The sequence below is a fragment of the Amblyraja radiata genome, chromosome 9 (genome assembly GCF_010909765.2).
Source record: "Amblyraja radiata isolate CabotCenter1 chromosome 9, sAmbRad1.1.pri, whole genome shotgun sequence".
Taxonomy (NCBI): Eukaryota; Metazoa; Chordata; class Chondrichthyes; order Rajiformes; family Rajidae; genus Amblyraja; species Amblyraja radiata.
The window spans coordinates 34,262,822-34,277,179 of record NC_045964.1 but is presented as its reverse complement, the minus strand read 5'-3'; the positions used below and the strand labels follow the sequence as shown (position 1 = coordinate 34,277,179).

The window sequence follows — 14,358 nt, the reverse complement described above, 5'->3', positions numbered from 1 at the left end:
ACACTGCGTTTTAAAAACTGACGGTATCGAAAAATAGGTGCAGGAGTAGCCCATTCGGCCCTTTGAGCCAGCACCGCCATTCAATATGATCATGGCTGATCATCTAAAATCAGTACCCCGCTCCTGCCTTTTCCCAATATCCCTTGATTTCTTTAGCTCCAAGAGCTAAATCTAACTTTTGAAAATATTTAGTGAAATGGCCTCCACTGCCTTCTATGGCAGAGAATTCCACAGATTCACAATAGATTCAGAATGGCTGGCAGTGACTCGTGGGGATACCGCAAGGCTCGGTGCTGGGACCGCAGCTATTTACAATATATATTGATGATTTAGGTGAAGGGGTTAAAAGTAAAATTTGCAGATGACACAAAGCTGGGTGACAATGTGAACTGTGAGGAGGATGCTATAAGGATGCAGGGTGACTTGGACAGGTTGGGTGAAGTGGGCAGATGCATGGCAGATGCAGTTAATGTGGATAAATGTGAGGTTATCCACTTTGGCGGCAAAAACAGGAAGGCAGATTATTATCTAAATGGTGTCAATTTGGGAAATGGGGAAGTACATTGGGATCTGGGGGTCCTTGTTCATCAGTCACTGAAAGTAAGCACGCAGGTACATACAGCAAGCAGTGAAGAAAGCGAATGGCATGTTGGCCTTCATAACAAGAGGAGTTGAGTATAGGAGCAAAGAGGTCCTTCTGCAGTTGTACAGGGCCCTAGTGAGATCTCACCAGGAGTATTGTGTGCAGTTTTGGTCTCCAAATTTGAGGAAGGACATTCCAGCTATTGAGGAAGTGCAGCGTAGGTTTACAAGGTTAATTCCTGGGATGGCGGCACTGTCATATGTTGATAGAATGGAGCGGCTGGGCTGGTATACTCTGGAGTTTAGAAGGATGGGAGGGAATCTTATTGAAATATATAAGATTATTAAGGGTTTGGACACGCTAGAGGCAGGAAACATGTTCCCGATGTTGGGGGTCCAGAACCAGGGGCCACAGTTTAAGATTAAGGGGTAAGCCATTTAGAACATAGATGAGGAAATACTTTTTCACACAGAGAGTTGTGAGTGTGGAATTCTTTGCCTCAGAGGGCAGTGGAGGGCGGTTCTCTGGATACTTTCAAGAGAGAGTTAGATAGAGCTCTTATAGATAGCGGAGTCAAGGGATATGGGGAGAAGGCAGGAACAGGGTACTGATTGTGGATGATCAGCCATGATCACATTTAATGGCGGTTCTGGCTCGAAGGGCCAAATGGCCTACTCCTACACCTATTGTCTATTGTTTATTGTCTCTGGGTAAAAAAGTTTTTCCTCATCTCAGTCCTAATTATACTGCATCTGCCATGCATCTGCCCACTCACCCAACCTATCCAAGTCACCCTGCAGCCTCATGGCATCCTCCTTGCAGCTCACACTGCCATCCAGCTTTGTGTCATCCGCAAACGTGGAGATGTTACCTTTAATTCCCTCGCCTAAATCGTTAATATATATTGTAAATAACAGGGGTCCCAGCACCGAGCCTTGCGGCACCCCCCACTAGTCACAGCTCATAGTAGAGCAGTGAGAAACTGAAATACTGGCTTCATGCTATATCTGAACATGCTACACTCAGTAATGCTTGAAAAAAACTGTCCAAAAGGAGACGAAAAAATTATTGCCAGGATTACCATCCTGCATTTTGAACAGCTTTCAAAACACTTCCTTCCCACTTATCCACTCACTACTCATGTGGAATGAATTGTAATTTATAGCTTGTGAAATACTGACCATCTATATCTGCAGTTTTAACAAATCACTTTACAGATTATTTAATTAATTAAGCTTACACTGAAATAATTCAAAGTTCAGTTGTAGTACCAAGGACCCCCAATCCTCCCAAAATAATAATTTTAATTTATATCAGTTCAAAAAAATAGGTGAGCAGTAATAATACACCTTTGTGGGGAAACAGCTTTTGAAAATTAATAATCCAGACAGTGTTCAAAACGTCAAAGGCAGTTTGAGATTTTTCATTGTATTTTCATTTATGACATTGTGTGTTGTACCAAGGCCAGCATTTATTGCCCAGCCTTAGTTACCCTCAGGAAGCGGTGATTCTCTGCTCTGAACTTCTGCAATCCGTCTGGCAAAGCATCTCCAAGGACAATTTGTTTAATGTGTTTCAGAATTTAGATCCAGATTTCCAAGTCATGTGTCATATGACGGAAACATATTTCCAAGTCAGGATTGTGTGTTATTTAGAGGTGAACCTGTGGATAGTTGTTTTCCCATGAGCCTGATATCGTTCGTGGTGGAAGTTGTGGGTATGGAAGGTGCTATCAGAGTAGCCTAGATAGGTAACTGTAATGGATGTTTGCAGTAGTATACAGTGCAGCATTGCACATTGTGTGCTGGTGATAGAGGAAATGAATGGTTTGTGCCAAGCTTCTTGAATATTGTAGGAATTGCAGTCAATCGAGCAAGTATTTCATCACACTCCTATCTTGTGCCTTGTAGATGCTGGAAAGATGGTGAGTCACAAGTAGTGTGACATAGGCTTAACCAAAGCTCATGAATGTCACCTTAGGGGAAATGCTCTCTTGATGTCATGAACACCCAGTTCCAGCTTTTGAATTCAGTTCCTTCGTCCATATTTGCACTAAGGTTATGATCATGTCTGGAGCTGAGGGCCTTGTTTAGGTTTCACTGGGACTAATACTAAGCATTGGTATAAGTGAGGAAGTTCCACTTGATAGCACTTTTGAAGATACCTTTCATTACTTTGCTGCTGATTGATGGTCAGGTTATTAATTAGATAGGTTGGATTTGTCCTGCTCTTGGTTAACAAACATACCCAGGCAAATTTCCAAATATAAATCACTCATAACCATGTCTCTGCAGTATTGCAGCAAATTGTGTTGATGAAGGTCCATTGACATGAACATTTATTGATTGTCTTCCCCCACTTAGTTACAATGGTACAGAATTGAGATGTCCCGGGTTCAATAGCTGCGATTGATGAGCTTGAAATAACCATGGGTTTTTACAGAGAATTGTTGGACAAGTGTCAATGGAAGTGATTGCTTGTCAATTTTGAAAGCAACTATTTTAAGTGACTTTCTGGTTAGCTTGCGTTCTCATAAGAAGCAATGGATTCTGATTATTGCCGAGAGGTTATATCTAAACCATTTTTTTGTTAGACTGGTTCATGTTTGAATTAATATTTATGGGCGTTAATTTGTATGTATGTAAGTGGTGTCTAAAATTTCATGTCAAACATTTGTAGCTCAGGATAGCCTGTAAGTTTGCAGATGACACAAATTGCCGGTAGAGTAAACGGTGAAGAAGATTGTCTAAGTTTACCATAGGATATAGTTGAACTTGGAAAGTGGACATTAGAATGGCAGATGAAATTTAACTCAAACAAGTGGAAAATTTAACTTAACAAGTGGAAAATTATGCAACTTGGGATGTTAAACCAGGGCAGGACATACACACTGAATGGCAGGGTGCTTGGGAATGGTGTTGAACAGAGACCTTGGGGTACAAGTATATAGTTCCATGAAAGTTACAAGCAGGTAGACAGAGAGATGAAGGTGGTGTATGGCATACATGCATTTACTGTTGTACCAGTTGTTAGTCAAGCTGCACCTGGATCATTGTGTGGCGCTTTGGTGGCCAAACTACTGGAAATATTTGATTAAACCACTGTGGGTTCACAAGGCTGTGACCAGATTGGAAAGCTTGAGTTATAATGGGAGATTGGATAGATTAGGTCTGTTTTCCTAGAGCGAAGGAGGTTGAGAGATGACATGCTAGAGATACATAAAATTGGGTGAGGCGTTGGTAGGGTAAATTGCCAGAGTCTGTTTTCCATAATAGTCGTGTCTAAAATGAGAAGGATTTATCCGCCTGAACAATATTTGTGAACCTCGGAAAGCTTGATTTAACAATTCAACTGTTTAGTGGTCGTCATTTTCATTAATTTGATTTTTTTTTGTCTGTCCAGTCCTCTGGAATACTAGTCATATAATTAAACAACTACATATCACCACATCCTTTAATTCAGTGCTTAATTAAAATTCTAGTGTCAGTGAAAGTTGCCAGGATGTTATCAATGGCTAACGACTACATCATCACCACATCCTTTAATTCTGTGCTTTACTAAATTTCTAGTATCAATGAAAGTAGTCAGAAAGTTATCAAAGGCTAACTGATTCATTAAAGTGCCTTCGGGAATTGTTTATTCTGTCCTCCTCTGTACTTCAATCTAGTTACCTGCTGAAGAAGCATTGCAATTGACTTAATTATATCAATCTGTTGAGAAGGTTGACCATTCATCTGCACAGCAAAAGTTGGACAAATGCTAACCTTGTCAGTGACACCATGGGCTAAGAAGAATTTTAATTGAATCAAGTTCAAGGTGCTTTGGACAAGGATTCTTAGAATAATTCATCAAGAGCTTCGCAGCCAGTTTAAAAAAATATATAATAATTGTTAGAAAAATACTTAAGAGTATTAGGACTACTTAGGAGTATTAGGAGTATGCACCGATATTTTGCAACTTAGTATTGAGGTACATGAACGATTAATGTTTTCGGTGATGCTGGTTTTCTCCTATTTCAATTTATAGTAATAAAAGTGAATTACTATGAGTTCTGAAAAAAAGTCGAGGAAAGCATAGACAGACATGATGGCAGGCAGGATTTTTTTTTCTCTAAAGGCATAAATGGATGCTGCATTTTCATTGACACTTGATGGAGAGTGAAAAATACAATGTTTATTTAGTGCTACAATATTATTTCCCAGCTTCACTTTCGTCAGCTGTATGTTCAACATTGAAAACTACCAAAGAATATTGCAGTTTAGAGTGGGAACCTAGATCATCTTTGGTCAGTGATGAGGAAGTTGGATTCATTTAGTTATTCTAATTTACTTGTAGATAAGGAGATGGGAACATCAGCACATGGGCTGATTTCTGTCAGACTGATTAATCTACATGTACAGTTTAATTCTCCAACATTTTTCCTCTTCTCAGGGTCACTATTGACCCATCAAAACGGCAGACTGCGAACAAATCAGTGCCTGCAAATACTTCACAAGGATCAAAGACTGTTAGTAAGTCTTCAGTCTCTAAATCTTTCCTCCTCATAGCTTTATTTCTGAACTTTTTTTTTCTTTAAACACTTACAAACCCTGTATTATGTTTGGAATTCCTCTTCTCTTCCAGATCTGAGTTCAGAAATATATTTCCCACAGTCTAATGAATGCAGTAGCTGAAGATTAGTCACATTTAAATGATTCATACAGAATTATTTTGAATGATCCAAAAAATACATCAGTTTATGATATTTTAGAATTAAGAAATACCCTATTTGAAATTTGATTTAAATTTATTGGTTTCCTTATTTGTGTATATGTTAGCTTAGGATTGTTAAATATCTCAAAATGTGTTTTCTGTGCTGAAAAGCATCCTTGGTTTCAGCATGCTGTTTATCCTATTTTATTCTGTTTGAATGTGAAAGCTAATCAAAAAGACAGTTATGTGTTAAACCACATTTAAAATATAATTTCAGTAAAATTGAGAAATTAAATATTTATTGTGTAAGATTCCTGTGTTTAATAAGGAAATATTTCAGGACGCAACTAATTTTTTATTGTCAATTTAAGAAGACCAGACTCTTTTTTTAAATACTTTTCTGTGGCAAAATAATGCATGTAGTGTTCACGCAGTGGGAGGAATGTCTGGGTTTGATTTATTTTTACCCTCTAACTAATGCATTGGAAAATTTATGTTTTCTTTAAATTATGGCACCTAATATCATTTAACTTGAGGATCGTTAACGCACAATCAATTTGCAGCATTGTATGTAAGACTGTTTTGAACTTGTTTTGAACTTGGATATAAGAACTTTAGTTATACGATTATTTTTCAGCATTACTTTACATTGTTTGCAGATTTCCTTTCTTTCCTGTGTTTATTAGTGGCTATTGTAATTAATGTTGATAAACTAAATATATAGGATGTACTGATATTCATAAGCTGGTCATAAATAAATCTACATTTTAAATCGCACTGCACAGTTATTGAGCCTTTTGAATTTGTTGCAGTTGAGGCTTTTTTTTGTGCCCATGAGGTCCTTTTTTGTTGAAAATGCTTGAGGGAAACAGCATTTTTAGCTGAACTTGAAATTAAGCATTAGTCACAAATAGTCAACCTTTAAAGCGGATTTGAATACAGTGCAAATTCACATTTCTAACAAGTTCAGTGAAAACTAACAACTAAGATTAAATTAATACATTTTGTCATTGTTTAAATCTATTGTGCGCAAATGCTCCATCCCATAATGGGCAATTACAAATTTAATTTCTGCAAAGGTGTACCAGTACGTTCAATCTTAGGTCTGTAGGAAAGATGTTACATTACAGGTGGTAAAACTGATGGCGGTGTTAAAGTAAAGTGAAGTAACCCTCTTGTAACGAAGATAACATAAAAAAGCTCCTCTATCATCTTATAAATCAACAACCAGAATTTTAGTGATACAGTTTGAAATGTACAATTTTGTTATGATTTATTAATTCCAAAGAAAAAAATTAAACGTAATGCCTCCCATTGTTTTAATTATTAGTCTAATTGCAGGTTTGAATAACAGAATACTCATTAATCTCCCATATGTGTTGGTAAATATTACATACTGTGGATGTATAGCTGTTAAATTTGAACTAGTTTTCCAAAATAATTGGTTTGCTTAGTTTGTAAGCAATCTCTAGTCCATTAAATCAAAAACTTTAACATCTATTGGCAGATGAGGCTTACATTATCTTTTTCATTGTTATGGCAAATCAATTTTAAGAGTGCTTCAGTTGGAATTTTTTTAATATTCTAAAATATCTATTATTGTTCTAAATTTGTGGTATGTATTTTATGCCATGATATCAAAACAACATTGGATGCATTCAAAACCTTGCTTAATTTTTGGTTTAAAATCTGTAACCACTGAAATCCAAAAACCCAAATGATTTAACAGTTGAATTTGGTACCAGCATGTATTGATCCGTTCACATCTGTGCTCATTTTACATGTTGTACTTGAAAGAAGAGATGATGTTGGAGATATAATGGGGAAAGAAAGCAGGAAGTACCAAATATATTGCGTAAAAATGTGCTTTTTTCTTTTAGTTTCATTTTAGAGGAAAAAATGACGACATTTACAGTTTAATGTGTGATTTAAATTATCGTTTTTAGCTTCTATTAATGGCACTTCTGGGTTTTCTGTGTTTCAAATTCATTTTCTCCAGCATTTTATTTCTACTCGCCTTTTACGTTAATTATTTAAAAACATTTTAACATTATTATTTTGTAGTGCTGCTGAAGGATTTTCATAAATTATGGATCTATGAGATTCTTATGCCCGAATTTCTGAATTGTGCAATAAGTAATGAGATAGATTTCTGGTGTCCTAATGGACAAGGATTCTGTTAATACAAAATCAAAATCCTGAGAATGGTGGAAACATGAAATAACCAAATGCTGGAAATGATTTTAGGACGTAGAGGAAAAGTTGTGTTAGCAATTCAAGTCAACGATTTAATTTTTCCTCCACTGATGAAAAAATATTGACCTAAAATATTTAAATTTTTGATGTCTTCAGTTCATCTTATTTAAATAACTCTTGATACACTTCTTTAAGGAATAATGTTCATCTTCCTCTAAAGGGATATGTTACAACCTTTGTCATCTTCAGTTCTGTTCCCAATCTCATATCCCCTACATTACAAAACCCTCCTTTTTTTCTCTATAATCATGGTCTGGTCTCAGCCCATCAGCTACTGAAAATCTCATTCATGTGTTTGGCTCCTCCAGACTTGTATTTTAATGCTGCACTGTTAATCCTCCCATCCTCCATAAAAAAAAAAAAGGGCATTTGAAATCTCACTGCCTGTCATATTTCACAGCAGGTCATCTTCACCACTTTTCACGTACGTGTTCACTTCCAATCTCCCAGTGCCTCATTTAAAATGATTAACTCTATATTGAGTTTTGATTATTGAATTGCATCTCTTTGTTTCAACCTCTAGCCTAGCCTCAAAATTATCCATTCTTAGACACTGGACAGTTGTGCTTTTATTTTTCTTGCATTCCTGTCGAACCCATTGTTCACATAATTTCATAAAGTTCAGCAGGATAAACAGGCCTTTTAACCCTTCAAAGCAATTATTACTTGAATGATCATCCAGCTCAACTTCACACTTTACACTATTCTTAAATCCCCTCATCTTCTTGTGTCCAAAATTGTACCAATATTCGCTTTGCATGTTTAAATCTGATGGGGAAAACATGGACCTGAGCAACCAAATATCTACAACCCATATTTGCATGTTAACTTTCCAGGACTCATATGCAAGTAGTCCCACCTCTTGTGAGATCCAATATTTTCTATTTTCTTGCCATTTAAAAAAAACCTACATTTTACTAGGGAAAATAGAAAAGCATAAGTTCTAATTTCTACATATAATCTGCAAGTTAGGCTGCTTTTGTCGAGCGGCAAAGGGAGGTTCTACATCTTTTGCAGTAACTGAGAAAATGTAGAAATTAGGCATGGAAATTGCAGAGAAGGTGAAAAGGTGGGAACAATGGTGATATATGTGATGGAGTGGAGATAAGGAAATAAATGACAACTGATGAATCCTTGTTAAGAAAGCTAACCTATCCAGGAAAGTTGCAAATTGAATGAGAACAGAGAGGAAAGACGTACACAAACCATGATGTAACTATGAGATACAGAAACCGTCTTTTGTTGGACATCTGGAGTAAAGGACAAACTAGGGAAAGCCCATCAAATTGGACAGCATTGTAGATTAGGAAAAACTGATTTACATGAGACACCCACGTGTATTATGTTATGTTCCCTTAGAAGAGTCAGTATTGCACACTTCAAAAAGTCCAAACATTGATCCTTGCAGTGTCCACGATTTATTGTCTGCCAACTTCAAATTTACTCCTATAATTTTTCCCAACTGATGGTCTCTGCTGCACCCATCAATAACATGAGCTTATAACATTTTGTGTAATTACTTTCAGTCTGCTACCTTATTGGTGAATTTTCTCAACATTTATTGTGTGACTACTATCAAAAAAAGTGAAAATCCTGGAAACTCTGCTAGTTGTGATGAAAGATTTCCAACAAAATGTTCACATTGTTTCTCTTTTGCTTGATTTAGCTTGACCAGCTAGGTGTTTCTTTTGCTTGATTTCGCTTGACCAGCTAGGTGTTTCCAACATTTTTCAGCTTTTATTTCAGATTTCCAGCATTTCTAGTATTTTGATTTGTATCTACTCTCCAGTTGTAAGATATATAATTGTTTGTAGTAAACACTTCAGTTGGCCTATTTGTAGAAAATTATAAATCAGATATGCCATTAAAGAATAGAATGATTTTTTAAAGTATTTATATTGAAAGTGTGATTATATATAGAATTGTCTTTGTCACACAAAATTGCATGTTTTCTGTCTATTCCATATCATGTTCTTTGTAGTCTTGGTATGCAACAGACTAAGTTACATAGGTTTAAGAATTTTCTTCTTCTTTTACTCACTTGTGCTTTCGGATTGCTTTCACCGAGGGTCCCAACTGAACCTGAGAGAAACGGGAGATTTGAGGGCTCAAGGTGAGAATACAAATTTATCACAGTGCAACTAAAAGCTGCCTTTCAAAATGTGTGTGCCTTTTTTCACGATAAACCTTTGTTGTAAATGCTGATGTCTTTGATCAGATTGTTGAAATATTGACTTTGTGGAATGTATAATGTTAAAATTTGAATCAGAAACTTCAGATTTTGATTTGAATTTTTAATTAGTAATTTGAAAGTATTAACTATTAAAATTCCATATCACATCACCAACCAGAGGATTAGTTCAATCTATGTTAAATAAGGATATTTAATTAAATTTATTTTAAAAAATCTCATCCTTTCAACATGTGGTGATGTTGAGAACCTGTCACCCTTGGTGAATGCTGAGAAAAGTAAGTAGAAATTTGGCACTGGGAGCTAAAGATTGATTAGTTTTATGCAGCAGACATATCAGCTGGTACCCAGCCAAACAGATCAGCTTTGCAACACAGCAATGTTAACAAAAAACTAGCTGGTCTGGTCAACAAAAGACATTTGAAGGGTAAATTTGCCACACAATTGGTAAGGAGTAGATCATTTATAACAAACTTTGAAAATACTGTATATTGTTTTTGGAATAGAGGGGAATTGAGGGATGTGCGGATACTGCAGGGAAATAGTGTTGAGGTGAAAGTTTGGTCATGATTGAATGGTTGGGCATTCTCAAAGAGTTAGCTTCTTACATTCAAACCCATATAACAATTTACCTGGAAGGCATTTGAACATACTAATGAGCGTCCGTGCATGTCAGATGCCTGAAAAGATTATTTTGCTAATCAAATCATTTTTCTTTAAAATTCTGCTTTCACTGGTATTTGATTGTCACTAATGCAATTTAAAAAATAAATCTAACCTGCTTGTGGGTGCGTGGGCACTGCCTTTGTGATTGGTTACCAGGTATTGGCTCTGTAGCTCCACCTTATGGACACAGAAAAATAAATAAATGAGCACCAGCTCAAGACCCCTTTCCCCTTTGTTTTCTTTACATTTATGTTGAACTGTACTTTTCAAAATATTTGGTAATCATAAAGATATCAGAATTCAGATTTTTTTAATGCAATGCTCCGGGTTTTTTTCATGCTCAAATGCAATATTTAGACTTGCAGTTCACGCAGCACCACATTTGCAGGACTCGTGCATTTGTCACTGCTATTCTTTGCACTTTGATATGCACCACTATGTTCTCATGAAGAGAGCTGCCTGTGCTTTTGAAGTTCCATAGAGTTCAGCTTCCTGGATAACACTCTTTTAACGATAGGTGATGCAGATATTAATGATATGGGATTCATGTTCCTCAAGCAAAGCATATTAAATTTAAGCTGTTCCCAAGGATATAACCGATATGTAACACATGTTTCAACTTCCTTTTGTGTGAGTGTGAAGATGCACTTTATGGAATATGAAGCTGCCAGCTAAAAGTAATTTGAATTGCTGTTTGTGAGATGAATCAGTGAATCCAGATATACTGCTCGACTGGCATTGATGTGCAGATGCTGCAGCAAAAAAATAAATTGTAGCTTTATAAATTTACAATTAAATTAATTCTTGCAATATTTTCATAGTTTTAAGAAATGAGCGAGGGCTGTAAAACTAATCCCAGCTTCTATCTGATCCATTTTTGTTGACAGATTTTGACTATGAAAAAGTGAAGTGTAGGGATAGGAGCAATATAATGTCGATTGGTATCCTAATGTTTTGTTGCCCAATCTTTTTTGTTTACAGTCGCAATGTATCTGGGGATCAAAAAGACGAAATCAAAGAAGCAAAACCCCGTTCACTTAGATTTACCTGGAGTATGAAAACAACGAGTTCCATGGATCCCAATGATATGATGAAGGAGATCAGAAAAGTCCTTGATGCAAACAATTGTGATTATGAACAACGTGAGCGTTTCTTGCTCTTCTGTGTCCATGGCGATGGACATGCAGAGAATCTTGTCCAGTGGGAGATGGAGGTTTGCAAACTGCCAAGACTGTCACTTAATGGAGTTCGATTTAAGCGAATATCAGGAACATCCATAGCTTTCAAAAATATTGCTTCCAAAATTGCCAATGAATTAAGGCTGTAAAATATGGTTAAGCTATAATTTCTTAAATAACATTTCATGAGTGTTTTTTTCTGAACACTGGTGGAAATTTACTGAAGAAAATGTATAGGATAATGCTTACGCAATAACTCTGTAACTTCAGATCATGGTATTATAAGAGAGCGGAAATTCTCGTGGGTGGGATGAGCGGTTGGGGGAGTGAATACATTTTTGTTTTAAGAAGTGCACTACAACATTCTGAACAGTTTGCCCCTTCATCTCAGTTACTTAATATGTTTGTTATTAGCTTAGAGTCAGTAACCTGTGAAATAAACTGAAATTCTATGGAAGTATGATCCCTGTATTTAAGAAAAATTGTTTAATGAAAGAAATTCCAGTTAAAATCCAGTTGAATGTGGGACATGAAGATACTCATGTGCTTTAATCCTGCATATCTTCCCTCCTTGGTACTGATTCAGGTGCTTAGCTTTTCAATGATAATGCATTGTAAGAAACAAATAAACTCATTTTTCATCAGCTGTGTTTAATGATCTTCAGACAGTTGAGGTATACCTAGTATTTTCATAAAACAATATATTACATGATGAGTAAGTTCTGCAAATGAAAGAAAATACCAGATGTATTTAGGCCTATTAATGATATTAATTACCTGTGTTAAACCAGGAGTGCTGTGATTTTAAAATGATTTGCGTTCTATAGATCACCGATACTAAACCACACTTAGGGTTTCTCTACTGTAGAAAATATCACCATCTAAGACTGGTTCCTTGATCAATTAGGACATCAATTATATAATTATTTTGGTTTCTTTACAACAAAGCTTAGATCATAAACAGTTTTGTTCTGCCATTATTTAGCTGTAATTATTGTTAATATTGAAAATGATTGGCCTCCACACATATTAGCTCAGTAAAAATGTTTGAGTTTGTAATTTAACTGTTGGGCCCCATGGGACAATATTCACTTAAGTATGCATTTTGTTTTCCTTTCAAGCTGTCCGCAATGTCCTTTGGAATGTAAATAATGTAACTTAGTTTTGCAGACAGCATCATATTGTTATATAATTTGTTTTCCTTTTTTTTAATGTTCTGTAATGACCAGGAGTTATGAAATCAATGTAAATTGTCCGCATTTCAGGTTCACTGATCTCTTCATTAAAGGAACAAAACAAAAAATGTATTTCTGCAATCTCACAGATCTCAATTACTCATAAAGGATCTACACAATTATGTCAATGAATTGAGTGTATATATTTAATTCCATAGTTTTCTTTTCACAAAAATAGTTCCATGGAAAAGCATTGCTGACTACCCTACTATCAAGAAAAACAGCATATCGGAAAAGGTGCAAAACCAAGTTTGTGAAACGAAAGCTCCAATCTTTTTTGCAATTTTATCACTCATTTTGGAAATCCTTGTATACTATAAAATAAACATTTCTGAACATCAAACAGCAGGAAGCACGGTATTTTATCATATTTTTGTAGCGTGGCCCCATCTCTCCAGATTTGCAATATGTTAATGTAGTTCCCCTGCCTGCATTGATTTTTGTTCTGTAAAAATAGAATCTATAATTGTAAGCAGGTCAGCTCTCAGCTGAAAATCATTGCATCTAGTTGTCATTCTCTGTTTGTTTGGATAAATACATTGATTTTACTTTTATTTTTAGTTACAAAAAGTACAGCAAACTAAAATGAGAACCTTAAAGGACCAATGAATTTACGATTACCAAATGCAATATTCATATCTTTCATTGCCGTCCTGCTCGACGTAACATTTTACTGAGTATCAAAAGTGCATATTTTTTGACAAATGGGCAAATGAAGTAGGCCATAACATATGTTTTTACCAAAAAATGCACATATTGTGTAGGTGGGCAAGAAGAGGTAAAAATCCCTCAACCAAATTAATGTTTCCTATCAGATTCACTGTCAAAATGCTCTTGTCTTGTTTCAGCAAAGCTGCAGTTTAAAGAAACATCTTAAGACCATAAGACATCGGAGCAGAATTTGACCATTCAACCCTTCGAGTCTGCTCTGCCATTCGCTCATTGCTGATCTATTTTTCCCTCTCAACCCCATTCTCCTGCCTTCTCATAATATTTAACCCTTACTAATCAAGAACCTATCAATCTCTACTTTAAAAATACCCAATGACTTGGCCTCCACTACCATCTGTGGGAATGAATTACACAGATTCACCAACCAGGCTAAAGAAATTCCTTCAGATCATTCTAAAGGTATGTCCTTTTATTCTGAGGTTGTGCTCTCTGGTCCTGGACTCCTCTTCTGAAAGTCAAAGTCAAGTTTATTCGTCGCATACACATACGAGATGTGCAGTGAAATGAAAAGTGGCAATGTTTGCGGATTGTGCAAAAAAACTACAAAACAGAATGGGACAGAAAGACATATTCACATATTGCATATTTGTGGGAGGAAAAAAAGCAAAAAAACAGCAATTGTAAAAAGACACAACAGTAAAAAGGTACAGCAAAGTTAGTCCCTGGAGAGATAGGAGTTTACAGTCCTAATGGCCTCTGGGAAGAAACTCCTTCTCATCCTCTCCGTTTTCACAGCATGGCAATGGAGGCGTTTGCCTGACCGTAGCAGCTGGAACAGTCCGTTGCTGGGGTGGAAGGGGTCTCCCATGATCTTGTTGGCTCTGG

At 36.1% G+C, this 14,358-nt stretch overlaps 1 protein-coding gene across 10 annotated transcripts in view; it reads left to right on the top strand.

Annotated features, from left to right (window-relative positions):
• mark3 (microtubule affinity regulating kinase 3) overlaps positions 1–13,144 on the top strand; it is a 92,364-nt gene extending 79,220 nt beyond the window's left edge. For 5 of the 10 annotated variants that reach the window (XM_033027090.1, XM_033027088.1, XM_033027084.1 and 2 more), the window contains 2 exons: positions 9,600–9,644; positions 11,370–13,144. In XM_033027090.1, the coding sequence (XP_032882981.1) occupies positions 9,600–9,644; positions 11,370–11,715 (391 nt within the window). In that variant the 3' untranslated portion in view covers positions 11,716–13,144. Of the gene's footprint in view, positions 1–5,014; positions 5,095–9,599; positions 9,645–11,369 lie in introns of all 10 variants that reach the window. The other 5 variants (XM_033027087.1, XM_033027092.1, XM_033027089.1 and 2 more) reach the window with 2 other exon arrangements.
• The last annotated feature ends 1,214 nt before the right edge of the window (positions 13,145–14,358 follow it).